Source organism: Pseudophryne corroboree, chromosome 8 (genome assembly GCF_028390025.1).
Source record: "Pseudophryne corroboree isolate aPseCor3 chromosome 8, aPseCor3.hap2, whole genome shotgun sequence".
Lineage (NCBI taxonomy): Eukaryota > Metazoa > Chordata > Amphibia > Anura > Myobatrachidae > Pseudophryne > Pseudophryne corroboree.
In genome coordinates this window covers 67,235,925-67,251,930 of record NC_086451.1, presented here as the reverse complement: position 1 = coordinate 67,251,930, position 16,006 = coordinate 67,235,925, and the positions used below count along the sequence as shown (strand labels likewise).

At 43.7% G+C, this 16,006-nt stretch overlaps 1 protein-coding gene across 5 annotated transcripts in view; it reads left to right on the top strand.

Annotated features, from left to right (window-relative positions):
- CACNA1F (calcium voltage-gated channel subunit alpha1 F) overlaps positions 1-16,006 on the top strand; it is a 326,101-nt gene that overhangs the window by 188,159 nt on the left and 121,936 nt on the right. For 3 of the 5 annotated variants that reach the window (XM_063936570.1, XM_063936569.1, XM_063936567.1), the window contains 2 exons: positions 232-252; positions 3,723-3,851. In XM_063936570.1, the coding sequence (XP_063792640.1) occupies positions 232-252; positions 3,723-3,851 (150 nt within the window). The remainder of the gene's footprint in view (positions 1-231; positions 253-3,722; positions 3,852-16,006) is intronic. The other 2 variants (XM_063936571.1, XM_063936568.1) reach the window with 1 other exon arrangement.

Here is a 16,006-nt window from a genome sequence, read left to right as displayed (position 1 = left end):
CAACCCCCGCTATACAGTATATACATTATATGTTATGCATGTCCTGTGAAAGTATGTTTCTTAATGATTTATTATCATACATACCATTGTGATGAAGAATGTGTGTGTTAATTCATATGATCTTCCTGTACATTGTCACATGCAACCTATGGATACTTCATCATCATCATCGTCATCGTCAATGTAATAATCCATCATCACCTGGTCTGTTGTGTATATGTCCTGTTTCAGAATGGATGGCATGTTGGGGAGGTAGGTAAATCACTTCACCCATTAAACTAGAACATGATGACACAAATCTGACAGCGTCTTTAAAAGCACGTACTGTATATACTTTTGATGTTTTGCAAAGAACTCTGCAGAAACGTTCTCATTGCCATAATATGTCTACCACATATTTATTCAAACCTTTGTAAAGTGTAGAATGAGAAGCCTTGGTCATTTTTATTTTTTATTATAAGGCTTCTTTTTTTTTCTATTGTTCAGCAAATAAATCTGTCTCATCCGTTATATCCCGTCCACATATGCTGCCCCTTAATGGTTCAAATTATATGGCAAAAAGTTGTACAGGAGGCCAGACACAGGATTATGATTCACTAGCATAGCAGACCCAGGTCATCTCAGTACAACGGCATCTTTTCCCTGCGAGCCCCCTGCTCTGTCCTGCCCCGCTACCCCACATGGTCCCAATCGTCCCCGCTGTATATGCTTACCCCTTCCTCCATACAGGCCTGCATTGTTGCTCGCTGGTGTGGAACCCGTTGGGGTATGCACTTTGGCTCTGACTGCATTATACCTACATCCAGTGGTGTCGAGAGAGGGAGGGGGAGAGGGTACAAATTACCCAGGCCCAGGTCGGATGGAGGGGCCCAGTGAGGGCCCCAGGCCCCCTCCCCCTTACATGGCAGCAGCAGCTGCAGCTCTTATCCTCAGCCCAGCGCAATCTGCTGTGTGTTGGACAGCAGTGTGGCCACGGAGGAACTTAAAATACCATTTTTTTCAGTATTTTTTTTCTAAGGGTGCATGACCACGCCTGCTGTGATTAGGCCATGCCCCCTGAAAAGTACCTGGCCCCGTCCAGGCTCTCTGTGCCATTGCTAAGACTGTATGTACAGCACTATACCCATTTTAAAACACTTTGTAATATGTGATTTGCAAACAGTTAGGATCATTGAAACTCTGCAGTGGCTTTTTATATGCCTATGTCAAGGTTGTTGTAACTGCCCATGTAAAAATAGTAATGCTGGGTACACATCTGGCTGACGGATCAGTCATTTGGCCTATCCGCCGACCTATCTGACTATTAGTAAGTGCACACACAGTTACCAGTTACCTGACATCACAACTGGGCGGGCACTTTTATGTGTTCCTGCCCAGTTGAGATGTAAGTCATCAGTGGTACCTGCAGCAAGTGTACAGGTACACACAGTCAGATGTGTCTGGAGCTATATCGGTCATCGGCTGGGCTGCAGAGCCGACGTGATATTTCTGTGAACGACGTTATTGACAGACATATCGGATATACACACCCACTGATGGGCTTGCGATATATCGTACGTACTACCAGAATCCATCACCTTTATCCAGAGAAGTCATCGGATGTGGTGACACCCGGTGCGCACTCCTGATCTCCCGGCAGCAAAAATGGGGGCGTGGCCTTATATATAGGGTGTGTGGCCTCACAGGGATCCCGATAATCGTCACTCAGGGGGCGTGCCCAGCATCTCCGGAGATGCTGGGCTGCCCCCGGAGACAATCTCCTTGCGCTGTCAGCTCCTCTTCTATGACAGGAGACATGGTGCTGTAGGAGAATTTCACACTGCAGCACCTGGCTCCTGTCGCTGTGGAGGAGCCATCATTTTGGTCTCACCCCCTCCAGGTGTCACATCCTGGTGCGGGCCCCACCCCCCTCACCCACCTTGTGACGCCACTGCCTTTATCTTGTAATCCCAAATATTGTTCTATGAACTTTGATCCTAAACATTTAATATTGGGTCGAGTTTAATACGTTAAATTGAAAGAAAAAACAAATGTCATTGGGAGTGCCATTTTCCTGATCCTTGATGCTTATGAAGGTCCCGTGCCGCCTTGTACTGTGCTTTAACCTCCAGAACAAAAGGGTGCTGCTGTCCTAGCTTTCAGAGGAGAGAGGCACTGACATCTGCTCAGCATGCTTGAAATAGGAATTAGAATGCGCTGCGGCACGGGGCATCAGGCACCTCCCTGGAATCTGGTGGCCAGTGCACACAAAGGGAGTATGATTTTTTTTTTCCTTTTAAACTCATTGAACTCCGCCCAAAACTGTTTTTCGCTGGGAACTGTATGGTTGTCATGTGCAATCCTCTGTACTCTGGCTCTGGGCCAAAGGAACTTAAAAGAGGAGAGTTTCCAACTTTCAACTCATCTTCACATAAAAAAAATAATCATTATTCTATACTAAATAAGAAAGGTTAAACCTGTTGGCAGAGTGTACTGGGCTGTCTGGTGCAGTGACGTCAGTCCACACACTTAGCTAACTTAAACAGTAATGCAGGTTTATTTAGTGAACACAGGTGACTCAGATGTAACACTGATATTGGTAATCAGGAGCCCATATATCACCCAATGTAACAGCATTAAGTAGTAGTACTTATCAGGAGATGTCTGTGGTGGTAGAGCATAGAGGACTGCAGAGCTGTGCAGTCTGACTCCCACTGTTGAGAAGATGATGCATGCACTGGAACACCAGTCTCAGCTCTGCACACTTGTACACCTGGACTCAGTCTCTCCTCACACTCTCTCCGAGATGGAGGAACAGGAACTTACATCATATGACTCCGCCTCCGAGTGACTCCTGTCACTAGAGGTCTAACAGTAGAGGATGCACCCATAGACTGATACACAGAAGGACACAGGTATAGAGCGTTCCATATCCTAACAAAACCACTTTTATGTCAGGATCATCATTTCTCTTGCACAAAGCATTCTTACTCTATTTTATTGATGTAGCCCTACATCTCTGCATTATCCTTTCCATACACCTTTCCCACTGTCACTTACATATAGATATTGCTTATTGGACTTCTGTATTCACTCACCCTCCTATCAGGAATAATGGCCCTCATTCCGAGTCGTTCGCTCGGTATTTTTCATCGCATCGCAATGAAAATCCGCTTAGTACGCATGCGCAATATTCGCACTGCGACTGCGCCAAGTAATTTAACAATGAAGATAGTATTTTTACTCACGGCTTTTTCATCGCTCCGGCGATCGTAATGTGATTGACAGGAAATGGGTGTTACTGGGCGGAAACACGGCGTTTTATGGGCGTGTGGATGAAAACGCTACCGTTTCCGGAAAAAACGCAGGAGTGGCTGGAGAAACGGGGGAGTGTCTGAGCGAACGCTGGGTGTGTTTGTGACGTCAAACCAGGAACGACAAGCACTGAACTGATCGCACAGGCAGAGTAAGGTTGAAGTTACTCAGAAACTGCAAAGTAGTGTGTAATCGCAATATTGCGAATACATCGGTCGCAATTTTAAGAAGCTAAGATACACTCCCAGTAGGCGTAGGCTTAGCGTGTGTAACTCTGCTAAATTCGCCTTGCGACCGATCAACTCGGAATGAGGGCCTATATGCACAGTGAGTGTGTGCCTTCCTCTCTGTCTCACCTCTATCCTTCTCCTGTTACTGATTGGTCTCTATTCTCCATCTGATACCTCTCACCTGTGTTCCTCCTCCAGAGCTCAGAAGACAGCTCCAGAATTTCCATCACTTTCTTCCGTCTCTTCCGTGTCATGCGCTTGGTGAAACTGCTTAGTAAAGGAGAAGGTATAAGGACACTGCTGTGGACATTTATTAAGTCCTTTCAGGTAGGTGGCTTGGATCTCTCTGTGATTATTCCAACGACCCAACACGGAGTAATTGGTACAAATTCTGATTGCTTATTCAATAAGCTGTTTTATATAATACGAAATTGAAACAAGCATGTCGGAAAAGTCATATTGAACTAGGGGGTATGGGTCGTTGGATAGACACAACTTAGGTCGACAATGGAAGGTCGACATGCATTATGTCGACAGGAACAATAGGTCGACATGGTTATTAGGTCGACAGGTCAAAAGGTCGACATGCATTTTTTGACTGTTTTTGGTGTTGTTTTCTCCGTAAAGTGACAGGAAACGGTGCCTCGCTCTGCTGCCGCTTCGCTCGGCACAGATTAGCGTTCCAGTCGTAGTCCACGTGGATCGCTAAGTATGAAAAAATCCCCAAAATGAAAAAAAAGGGAAAAACTCATGTCTACCTTTTGACCTGTCAACCTAGTACATGTCGACCTAACGGCCATGTCGACCTAATGGCATTGTCAACCTTCAGTGGTCGACCTAATGAGTGCCGACCTAAGTTGTGTCAACCTAACGACCGTAACCCGAACCTGGTTATGGATGTAAGTGAAGGTTGGGTTTTATCTTCCCCTGCCCAGAGTGTCTCTTCTAATATATACTCTGCTCAGTGTTATTCGGAGGCTATTCAGTTAGCGGCGAAATTGCGGCAATTTACAGCGATTACCGGTTTCAACATTTTTGCATCTTTTTTGCAGTTAAAACTGACTTTTGCTACAATTCACCCTATTCAAATGCAAATTAGCGAAAACAGGATTGCCGTGAAAATTGGTGCCCAAAGTGAAAAGTAAAAAATGGCTAAATCTGTCCACACCCACAAAAAAGCTAAACTAACATTAGATAAAAGTATAAAAGTTTATTATTGTTTATAATAAACGTATTTCTATACTTTAATTGTGTGAAATGGATGTTATATGCATTTTGTTTTTAAATGTAAAAAGTGATAGAAAGCATTTTTTCCCCCAGCAAAATAAGTGTTAAAATGAATTTTGCGGTACATAAAAATGGGTGTAAGTATATTTCTGCAGCGGGGTACACTGGTATTCCACAGGGAATAACATCGGGGTATAGAGTTGTATCTTTATCCGAGGCACCAACAGGCTAAAGCTTTGACTGGTACCAGGATGCATTGCACAGCCTCCTCTATAGCCCCGCCTCCAGGCACTGGAGCTCAGTTTGTAAGTTGGTGCCTGCAGTGCAGGTCACTAACAGGTGGGGCTGCACTAGGCAGCCCTGAAAAGAGCTTTTAAAGAAGATTTCAAGGGCCGCAGCACTGTGAATGTCATTCTGACATGCTGTGCTGCAGCTCCATCACCTCCCCCAGCAGCGCTGCATACTCCCGCGGCCTGGTTCCCGGGTACTTGCAGCGGAGGTGCACCGGATTTCAGGCACACCGCTGACGCTCTCCTGGATCGCGTGGCTGCACTTCGGGGAGGAAGTAAGTGGGTCCCCCACGTGGGACCGGTCGGTAAATCGCGGTCCCAGGAGATGGATCGCGCCACTGGCGTGGACACTGTACTGCACAGGGACCCCACTATATCCACCAGGGCAGGGAGCACAGGTCGGATTTACTAAAATCTGTTTGCAATAGGCTCCACAGTACCCGGTGGTGAAGTTCAGCAGTGGGAAATAAGGCGCTGACCTGTAGCCCCTCCCCTAGCTCCGGGTGCCATCTACTGCTGGTGTTCCCGCTCTGGAGCTGCATTTCTCTCTCCCTCACTCCCTGACAGAGATTTTGGCGCCATCTTCACTAATAGCTGGGCTGATCTCCGGGACTGCAGGGCTTGGGTCTCCTCTGTAAAGCCGCCTGTTTCACCAGCGCTGTGTTAGTTAAGAACAAGTGCACTACTACCTGAATTTTTAGTACAAGTATTCTGTGATATACATCCAGTATTACTGTGCTTTGTTATGTTTGTATTCATACATATTTATATGTAGTTTTACTAGTCCAGTGCAGTTTTATTGTTTATATGTAATAACTTCTGCATTGTACATATGACTGACTGTGCTTGTAACTGTTGTGTGGATTTCATCTCCTGTATCACAATTGCTATCACTATATTCTGTCCCATGGGGGGCTAGGTGCGTCAGGGTCTCATATATATGGTGCTTTACAGTATATACTGTGTATTTCAGTCACCTCATACCGCTTAAATCCTCTGTTGTGCTCAGTATTTACTGTCACATAACATGGGGTTATTTGCAGGTATTGTGTTTGTCTGGCTATATTGTACTGTTACGCTCTAAGGCTACATTCCCTATAATGTCTGCCAGACAGGGCGGGAAATCCGTGGACACTTCTGCATCCTGCAGTGCCGTCACCACGGATTTACCAGTGGGGGGAAGTGTTAACTGCTGGCTCAGGCGCTGGGTGCCATACATCTCCTAGTACACCTGCAGCACCTGTGGCCAATCAGGACCCACCTTGGGCAGCATTTTCAAGTATGTTGACTACATTTGTAACACGTCTTACGCCCCCTGTGGGACCTCCTGTGCCATTACAGCCAGATGTTGTCCCTGTAGTTAATCCACCCTGGGCGGATACGCTGTCTACCCAATTACAACAATTAAATCAATCTTTGGTTAGACAAAAGTCTACCCCATGCCCATCTGGGGTCAAGGGGTCATCTAAGCGGGCCATTATTTCCTCACAATCCACTAATATTTCGGATAATTCTTCCAATGAGGATGGGGAATATACTGATCCACCAGACACTGATACAGTTGCTTCTGATGAGGATTCTCCAACACAGGTTGATGTTCCTAAACTAGTGGAGGCTATCAAGCTGATTCTCCAGATTGATGATGAGATCGAGCCTGCTGTTACTTCTAAGAAACCTGACAAGTTCAATCGTCAGAAGGTTACTAAAGTAACCACATTCTGACCTTTTAATTGACATACGTCAGGAATCCTGGTCTTCTCCAGGAAAGAAGTTTTCCCTGTCTAAAAAGATGCTAGCTCGTTATCCTATCCCTGCGGAGTTGAGTAACAAGTGGGAAACTCCACCGCCGGTGGACTCTCATGTCCGCTGTCTCGTGGTGTCTTCAACTCTGCCTGTCACCACCATCACCTCACTGAAGGAACCGATGGATAAGCATGTGGAGGGTTGCCTGAAGTCTATTTACTCACTTACTGGTGCTGAACATAGACCCACTATAGCAGCCTCCTGGGCTGCAAATGGAATTGAAGCATTGGTTCAGGCAATTGAGGATGAGCTGCCACAGGATTTTTCTGACACTGCCAGACAATATCTGTCCTATATTACCACAGCCTCCCACTATATTCAGGTGGCGGCCGCTGATGCATGCGCCTGATAAAGCTAATTATTTACCTTTTAACATAAGCTATTTACTAATACCGTGTAGCCGTAATGGCCGCTAAACCACGTGCATGTGCTACGCACTTCGTACGCTATTTGCGTACAAAGACCTCACACGTGGTACGCAAGTTACGTACACACGCTGCGCTGGGTGTACGGAATACACACAGCGAGCGTACACACAGACAGTAACCTTTATAAACTTTAAACACAGAATATGCTTACACTGTAAACCTTAATACCGTGGTACTATAATGGTGTAACACTGAACCTTTGTGAGTATGCAAGTTGTTTGAGCAATTGAGATGCTCTGAAACCCTTAGCACTTATATGATGAATCACACAAACACTTGTTAAGGTTCCAACACCTTACCAGATGATTTTTAGTAAGTAAAAGGGAAAAGTACAGTTAACAGCTTATACACTACAGTCCTAACATTAATAACTAAACAGAATAACTATACAGGAATATACACAATAGCGAACGATCGCAAATACAAATAAACAGAAAGAGATTAAATGGCAAACACTTAAAGGATAACAAAAGAGAACAATTGCATACACACAGAGTAACGAAATGGCCACAGAAAAACTTACACACTTGGGAATGAATCGCATGCGCTATCTGGAAACCAGCTCTCAGTCATCACGGGGAAAACCTTGTGGAGAGAAGTGAGAGTCTGGCTATGGGGGTCTTTATATACACAGTATACTGTACAATACAATGGTCCTATAATCTCATTGTTCATTGGACACAGGAATTTGTCTCTGCATTATAACAAAAGGTCATAGGTGGGTTCGTACGGGGGGATGTGTCTCTATCCAACTGCTCAGGTGGGAGGCATCCTCAGGACTCCCACCTCATGTGTAATAAAACAGCAAATACTGTAAATGTCCATAAACTTCTTTTAAACATAACTATACGCAGGAGCGACTAATCTCTTCCTAACCAACACCGGATTGTTTCTAATAAAAAACTCTTCAGTTAGGTACTAGACACCACCATTCAACCTTTGTCTGACCCTTCATATCATGCAAAGAGGAATCCCCATGTCCACAAACCATTTACACTAAACATACTTGCAGACATTATTAAGGGGATTAATATCTACAAAACACACTATAAAGGTTAACTATGCTATAAACGAGTCGCCCGCTACAAGCTCATAAACTCTACCATAAATACACATATACCGCGCGTAATCGCCGGAGCGAGCGTACGCAATTTGCGGACATGTGCACGTACAGCAGACTAAATGCATGAGCAGCGGGCATGTGCATGGGGTTAGTATATGGCAACGTGAAGCACGATATTTTTTTCGACTTTGACAGTCCACCCTTTGGCAGTCACCAATAACTGCCACTTCCTAAACAATTCAAACAGAAAAGTATATGTCATCACGTAAATACCTTTTTATGATTGGGTAGAGGGAGGAGAGGAGAAGGTGGGAAAGATATGACCTAGTGAGATAATAAAAGCATGTGTGTATGAGATCCATGTCTGAGGGGTCATGTATCATCGTGCCGTACGTGTTTTAAATCAAGCTTCGAGGTATTGCGAAGTATACATTTGAATCCTTCTTATCCCTTATTAAGGGTCTGTGGATGGGCTGTCAAACTCTACCGAGCTCTTTCCGGCTTTTGGTTACAGCAAATGGGGTGCACATTAGTTGATGATACATGAAGGGGGAGAATATGTGAATGCTAATATGTGAAAATCACCTGTCGACTATGTGGGATACTACCTGGAGGTTGTAGAGATGAAGATAAGAAACAAGCGTTATAAATGCAGTCATATAACTATGTGAGGTTTAGTATACAGTCGCCGATTGGGGTCTTGTTGATGTCTTGTCTGGTGTCTTGTTGGGATCGTCGGGTCTTTACTGTAGCTTTGAGGTTTATTGGCAAACAAAAAGCTTCTTCAAGTGTCCATAAGAAGAATTACAGTCTCTAAAAAGCTCATCAGGTGACAAAAAGAAATTTCAGTCTCTAAAAGCTCATCAGGTGTCTGTGACACAGTTCATCATTGGTCTTGTATAAATGGTCATCAAATTCTTCTTCCAGGCTGATCTCTTGGTACCTCGGGGAAAATCAAAGGAGAAACGGGTGAAAGAAACGGTCCTTGGAATCATATCTTATCACAACATCGTCTCAATCGTTGGGTCATAAATTCACTTCCGGCAACACTTTTCCAATGTAACACAATCCCTCTGAGTTTGGGGCAAGGAACCTATACACCTTTCTCCCACATATGAAATATGCGTCATCGGGGAGAACATATGGGACAGAATATGACATAACCATATTACAAACCTTCCAGGGGAAGAATCCTATCCCTAGCTCTCTCATTTGACTAGTACACGTATCAGTCTGTATGATATGTGCACAGTATCCTGGTGATACTTCTCCAACTCGCATGGTCCTACTTCCTAGAGTGTACCTATACCGGAAATATTTTCCACTGTCGGCTATTTGGCGTATAAGTTCTGAATCTAGGGGCATTCTGTCGGCTCTGTGTAAGAATGTCATGGTTTGGTTGTTCCATGACACTTCCCAATTTCCCGACTTTCGGGGATTGGAAATGTTAAAACATATTAGGGACCTATCTACATGGTATTGGTGGAGCTTCAAACTAGGAGGACTAGAAATATTAAATCTCTTGTCCACCGGTCTCCCACCCTTTAATTCAAGTACCTCATCTACCGTTAAAGGATATGGCACTAGTCCTGACTTACTATGACCTTGAGGTACTTGTGAGCACACCCAACAGTCTGTCTGGTTTAACACTTTACCCACCAATGAGTGATAGTCACTCAATGGATGCCGGTCCATATTGATATTGAAACTGGACTGACATTCCTTGATGCAACCGTCCTCAACTAAGTTGTCACAATTCCTACAGATACAATTCTCTTCAGCTAACAATCCTTCACAATGTCTATTAATAACATGGCTACCAGATCGTTTTCTGATACTCGCCTTTTCTTGGTGATTGTGTTGCTCTTGGAATTCTACGCCTCCATCCTGATCATCAGATCCCATTCCAGATCCTTTCTCGACCTCACTGGTACTCTCACCGAAACAGACTGCTCTGGTCAACAACAGGGTCAACAGGAAAACACGGACTGCAGTCTCTTGGGGCGAGTCCATCTTACAGGAGGAGAAAGGGAAAGTTGTAATGGGGGTACAGAAAATAATTGAAGGGGAAAAAAAAACTTGTTACGATGATATGTCCTCTGGTCTTGTTGTTCTTCTTGCTCAGATGTCATCTCAAAGGTGCTGTCTCTCAGTCTTCCCAAAATTCTTTCCAAATCAGCGATCTTTCTGTAAGGAGCAAAAATCTTGCATTACCATTTGTCTAACTGATGTGTGACATACCATCCATAAACATGAAAGAACAAAAAAAAGAAAGAACAATTTGAAAAGGAAAAACATTATCAGATTTTCATCAACAGGCTGTCACATCAACATGTCCACCAGTATCTCTGCATAATCTCCCTCCACCAGTATTTCCCCTCTCCACCCTTTGTGTCTGGCCAAACACAACGATGTTGGTAAGACATACTGGGGTTAGGTAGACCTCTGAAAAGACCAAGTAGCCATGTGACGTTTGAGTTCTGCTGGTGAAAGTTGGAGATGAGAAGAAAACATTTAAAGATAAATTACAAAGTTTACCCGGCCGTCCCTGTGTCTTACAAGGAAATGACCTCCCAATTTCATTAACTGTAACCTCAGGCTTACTATCAAGGCTAATGATCAACTTTACTGGCTGCACATTACAGGTGCGGCCCAAAATTCTTCATATATGATCCCTGATTACAATTTCGTGTGTCATAACTTTGCTCGTGTTCTTGTCTAGGGGGTCTGACTTTATGTGGGCTGTTACAGTTGCTGGCATAAAGCCCTTCTCTTTTACAAAGATAACAAACCCTTGGCTTCCTCCATGTGCCAGTGGCCTGGGGTTTCGGTCGATTTGATGCCTCCTCTAGTGCTTGGATGCTCATCACCATCAACCGCTCTCCCTGTGCTTCCCTGATTCCTTGGATACCACGGTTATGTTGTTGTCTAGGGGGTTGATATACCTTCTGTAGATCTTTAAACATACAATCTCGTGCATAATGACCTTCCTTCTGGCAGCTATAACATCTTATCACATTCGACTTACCCACAGGGGTCTGGGGCTTCTTACCCTCCTGTGACTCCCTGTGTCTCGTGATGTTCCGATCATGATCAATAGCGGCCTCTCTCAAAGTAGCCACCGACAAACCTCGCCAACATGGTTGGGTGGTCTGTACCCTCGTCCTCAATACTTCCTTTAAACCATCCATTAACACATAAACTACTACTTTATGAGGTGCATTTGTCTGTGTATGATATACAATACCGTACTTAACTGTGGACACGACCTCACCTGACCCTCCGTTAGGGGGTTTGACTACTGCCTTTACCGATTGGTTCGTGCCCACCTGGGTGTCTCGTATGATGGCTGCTGGAAGAGGTGCCGACATCCTGCTGGGCTCACTTTCTTGCTTGTAATCCTGAGGGAAGTTTAACATGGAGTGCAACTTGCACGGGTTAGAATTTGTACATTTATCAGTTTTCCTTCTATCATTATTACATTTATTACAATTACTCTTATCATTAATAATACAGTTACTAAGTGCACAATTATCATCATATCCCAGTATGTCATTCTCTGCAGCCATTTTCTCTCCTGTTATGTATGGTGGTGGTGCGGTAGCTATCAGTTTCCTGATAGGATTGGAACCAGCTGCTTGAGCTAATCCTCTTTGAATTTCACCTTCCTGTTGCCATAACTGTAAGTAATCATAATGTCTAATTCTTCGCTTCCCGGACTTTATTAGACATATCCTTCTTCTTAAATTGTGCAACACCTTGGGATTAAAACTGCCCACCCTGGGGAACTTTTCCCCATCATTCACAGTCATACGTTCCCATTCATTGCATAATACCTCTGCGTGTGATCCATATTTTTCACACATTATGTACCTCGCCGACCCGGCTGGGAGCGGAATAACATCAACCTGAACCTTGGTTGATCGCCCCTTACTTGAGCAACTGGCCCCCATTATTTGCAGACGTTGCCTTCTCAGCGAACCCTTACAAAAAACCAAGTTCCCAGAGGTAAGGCGACGGTGAAAGTTTAATGAGTACCTTCACACACTCTCGCCCACGTCGACCAATATGCCCACACGCTGCTTTAGCGCTGGCGTACTCAACCTAGGGCCCCTGCAACCTGAACCTCTATTTACTGGAGCGTGTGGGAGTGATCCGCAGAGCAATTTCCCTCCCCAGTAAATTTTAGTTGCTGGAGAATTCCTGTGTGATCAGCGAACCTCCCTTAAAATAAAAAAATCTTCACAAATCACGTTAGAATGTACAAGTAGCGTTTATGATCCCACAGTAAATCTTAGTGGGTATTAAGGTAACAAACTAATGCACACAATTACGTGCGGTACAGTCTCACTGTGTATAAATAACTATTATTTATACGCCTTACGACCAGCGGAATCGATTGTTTAGGCTGCGAAACCTTCAGCCGGAGCTTTATTCTTAACACGGGCCTATATGGGTTTTGCGCCAACCTCTCTGTGGGTTGCGCCCACTGCCTCTGACCTTTCTTAAGTCAGGGTCTTTAAACTTAGCGACCTTCTGGTCTGCTTTAACACTAATTGCTCCTTTTACCTTAAATCACTTTTAACGTGAGATGGCCTTCTCCCACGCCACCATGTGTTCACTTCACGGGTGTACTTCTACGAGATCTCGAATTTTCTCAAGGTTCACCCCAAAGAAAAATTTACTTTCATACACACGCTTCTATCACTTCATATATACTTTGATTTTTTTTCTGTACAGAAAATTACTTGCATTCAGGTAACACAGGTTAATCCCAGAGGAGATGCAGCAATAGAAGGAACCTTTTAAAACTAGTTTTGGGAACTGAAAGAACTTGTGCTATTATCACGTGGCGACTTTACCGCCCACACTAAAACAATGTTATCGTGTGATTTGTATCTAGTGGGCGTATCTGTACGCAAGTTGCGTAATATACGCTCCTTGTGTGCGCTTTTGCGTCGCGTACGCTTGACTCGCACTTGGTGAGAGACACGTGTACACAGCTTGGATACGCCCGCAGTGACACAAATAACACACTTCTATAAATGTAAACGATATTTAGCTATAATCGCTTACCGACCACCACACAGTATCTGCTATGCTGCGTGCGTGCTTTTTATAATTACACCCTTAAATATTACTGTTTACTTTTAACTAGAATAGCAGCAAATTTTCTCAGTACGTTATCAATGCAAATGGCAAACAGGAAGGTAGATAGGTGAAAATACACAGATACAATACAATTCTTAATTAATCTAATAATCAATGCTTCCAATAGTATGATAGCCATCTTGCAGAGCATACATTGCTGTAAGCACACATATATAGTATTACATCTATGTACTAATCACTATTACATCTATGAGACCCATTCACTTCTCTAATTTGCATATGAATGTGCCCTTGACTGTGTGTGAGGGTGAGTCTCTTCACTGCTGGGGAAAAAAACCAATTACACAGGTTAATTTGCATTTCAATGGCTATCCTACAACAAGCAGAGAATCCTAGAAGCTTGGAGGTAAAGAAACAAAAAAAAACAAAAAAAACTTTGTTTTATCTGTGTATCGTTCTTAAATCAAAATATTCATTTTACTATTAACTTACATTAAACCCTATCTGAACTATTTATAATTGATTATGATATGGATTAAATAAATGCATTGGAAACTCATAAATGGTGATTTCTTTTTGACAAGGGACAGCTGATTATTCCTGAGTCAACTGAAAATCAGCCATTCAGAAAAAAACAAAAATTTTGACCTTCCCAAAATGGCCGTTGCTCCTCCCCCTTCCACATCCATGAGGGTTACACAAAATGGAGGGCAGACCATGCTGCTTCTATTGTCACAAAGAAAATCATCATACAAGCCCCTGAAGTTATTTTAGGCCTGGGTTAAAAATAAAACTATCAAGCTATGCAGAGCGATTAAAATACTTTCAAACCTACTTAACGGAAATTAAAAACCGTTTAAAAAGACAATAGCGTAACGTTCTTACCTTCCTCGGATTCCACCAGCATTCCTACAAACCAAGCGAATCAGACGCAGACGCTCATCTGATCAGCACTACAAGATACCACCTTTCCGCCCTTTGCTGATCGATAAAGTCTGCGCGTTTTCGCCTGACTGCGGATATGAGGTGGACCGGACTTGCCCCCAATTGATAAAGCTAATTATTTACCTTTTAACATAAGCTATTTACTAATACCGTGTAGCCGTAATGGCCGCTAAACCACGTGCACGTGCTACGCACTTCGTACGCTATTTGCGTACAAAGACCTCACACGTGGTACGCAAGTTACGTACACACGCTGCGCTGGGTGTACGGAATACACACAGCGAGCGTACACACAGACAGTAACCTTTATAAACTTTAAACACAGAATATGCTTACACTGTAAACCTTAATACCGTGGTACTATAATGGTGTAACACTGAACCTTTGTGAGTATACAAGTTGTTTGAGCAATTGAGATGCTCTGAAACCCTTAGCACTTATATGGTGAATCACACAAACACTTGTTAAGGTTCCAACACCTTACCAGATGATTTTTAGTAAGTAAAAGGGAAAAGTACAGTTAACAGCTTATACACTACAGTCCTAACATTAATAACTAAACAGAATAACTATACAGAAATATACACAATAGCGAACGATCGCAAATACAAATAAACAGAAAGAGATTAAATGGCAAACACTTAAAGGATAACAAAAGAGAACAATTGCATACACACAGAGTAACGAAATGGCCACAGAGAAACTTACACACTTGGGAATGAATCGCATGCGCTATCTGGAAACCAGCTCTCAGTCATCATGGGGAAAACCTTGTGGAGAGAAGTGAGAGTCTGGCTATGGGGGTCTTTATATACACAGTATACTGTACAATACAATGGTCCTATAATCTCATTGTTCATTGGACACAGGAATTTGTCTCTGCATTATAACAAAAGGTCATAGGTGGGTTCGTACGGGGGGATGTGTCTCTATCCAACTGCTCAGGTGGGAGGCATCCTCAGGACTCCCACCTCATGTGTAATAAAACAGCAAATACTGTAAATGTCCATAAACTTCTTTTAAACATAACTATACGCAGGAGCGACTAATCTCTTCCTAACCAACACCGGATTGTTTCTGATAAAATACTCTTCAGTTAGGTACTAGACACCACCATTCAACCTTTGTCTGACCCTTCATATCATGCAAAGAGGAATCCCCATGTCCACAAACCATTTACACTAAACATACTTGCAGACATTATTAAGGGGATTAATATCTACAAAACACACTATAAAGGTTAACTATGCTATAAACGAGTCGCCCGCTACAAGCTCATAAACTCTACCGTAAATACGCATATACCGCGCGTAATCGCCGGAGCGAGCGTACGCAATTTGCAGACATGTGCACGTACAGCAGACTAAATGCACGAGCAGCGGGCATGTGCATGGGGTTAGTATATGGCAACGTGAAGCACGGTATTTTTTTCGACTTTGACACGCCATAGCTACCAAAGCGTCTACTACGTCTATCCTGGCTTGCCGGATTCTGTGGTTGAGGTCCTGGAAGGTGGACCTGGACTCCAGAAAGACATTGGAGCTGCTCCCTTTTAAGGGAGACATATTATTCAGGGAGGATCTGAACAAGATTGTGACTGTCTGGGCGACTTCC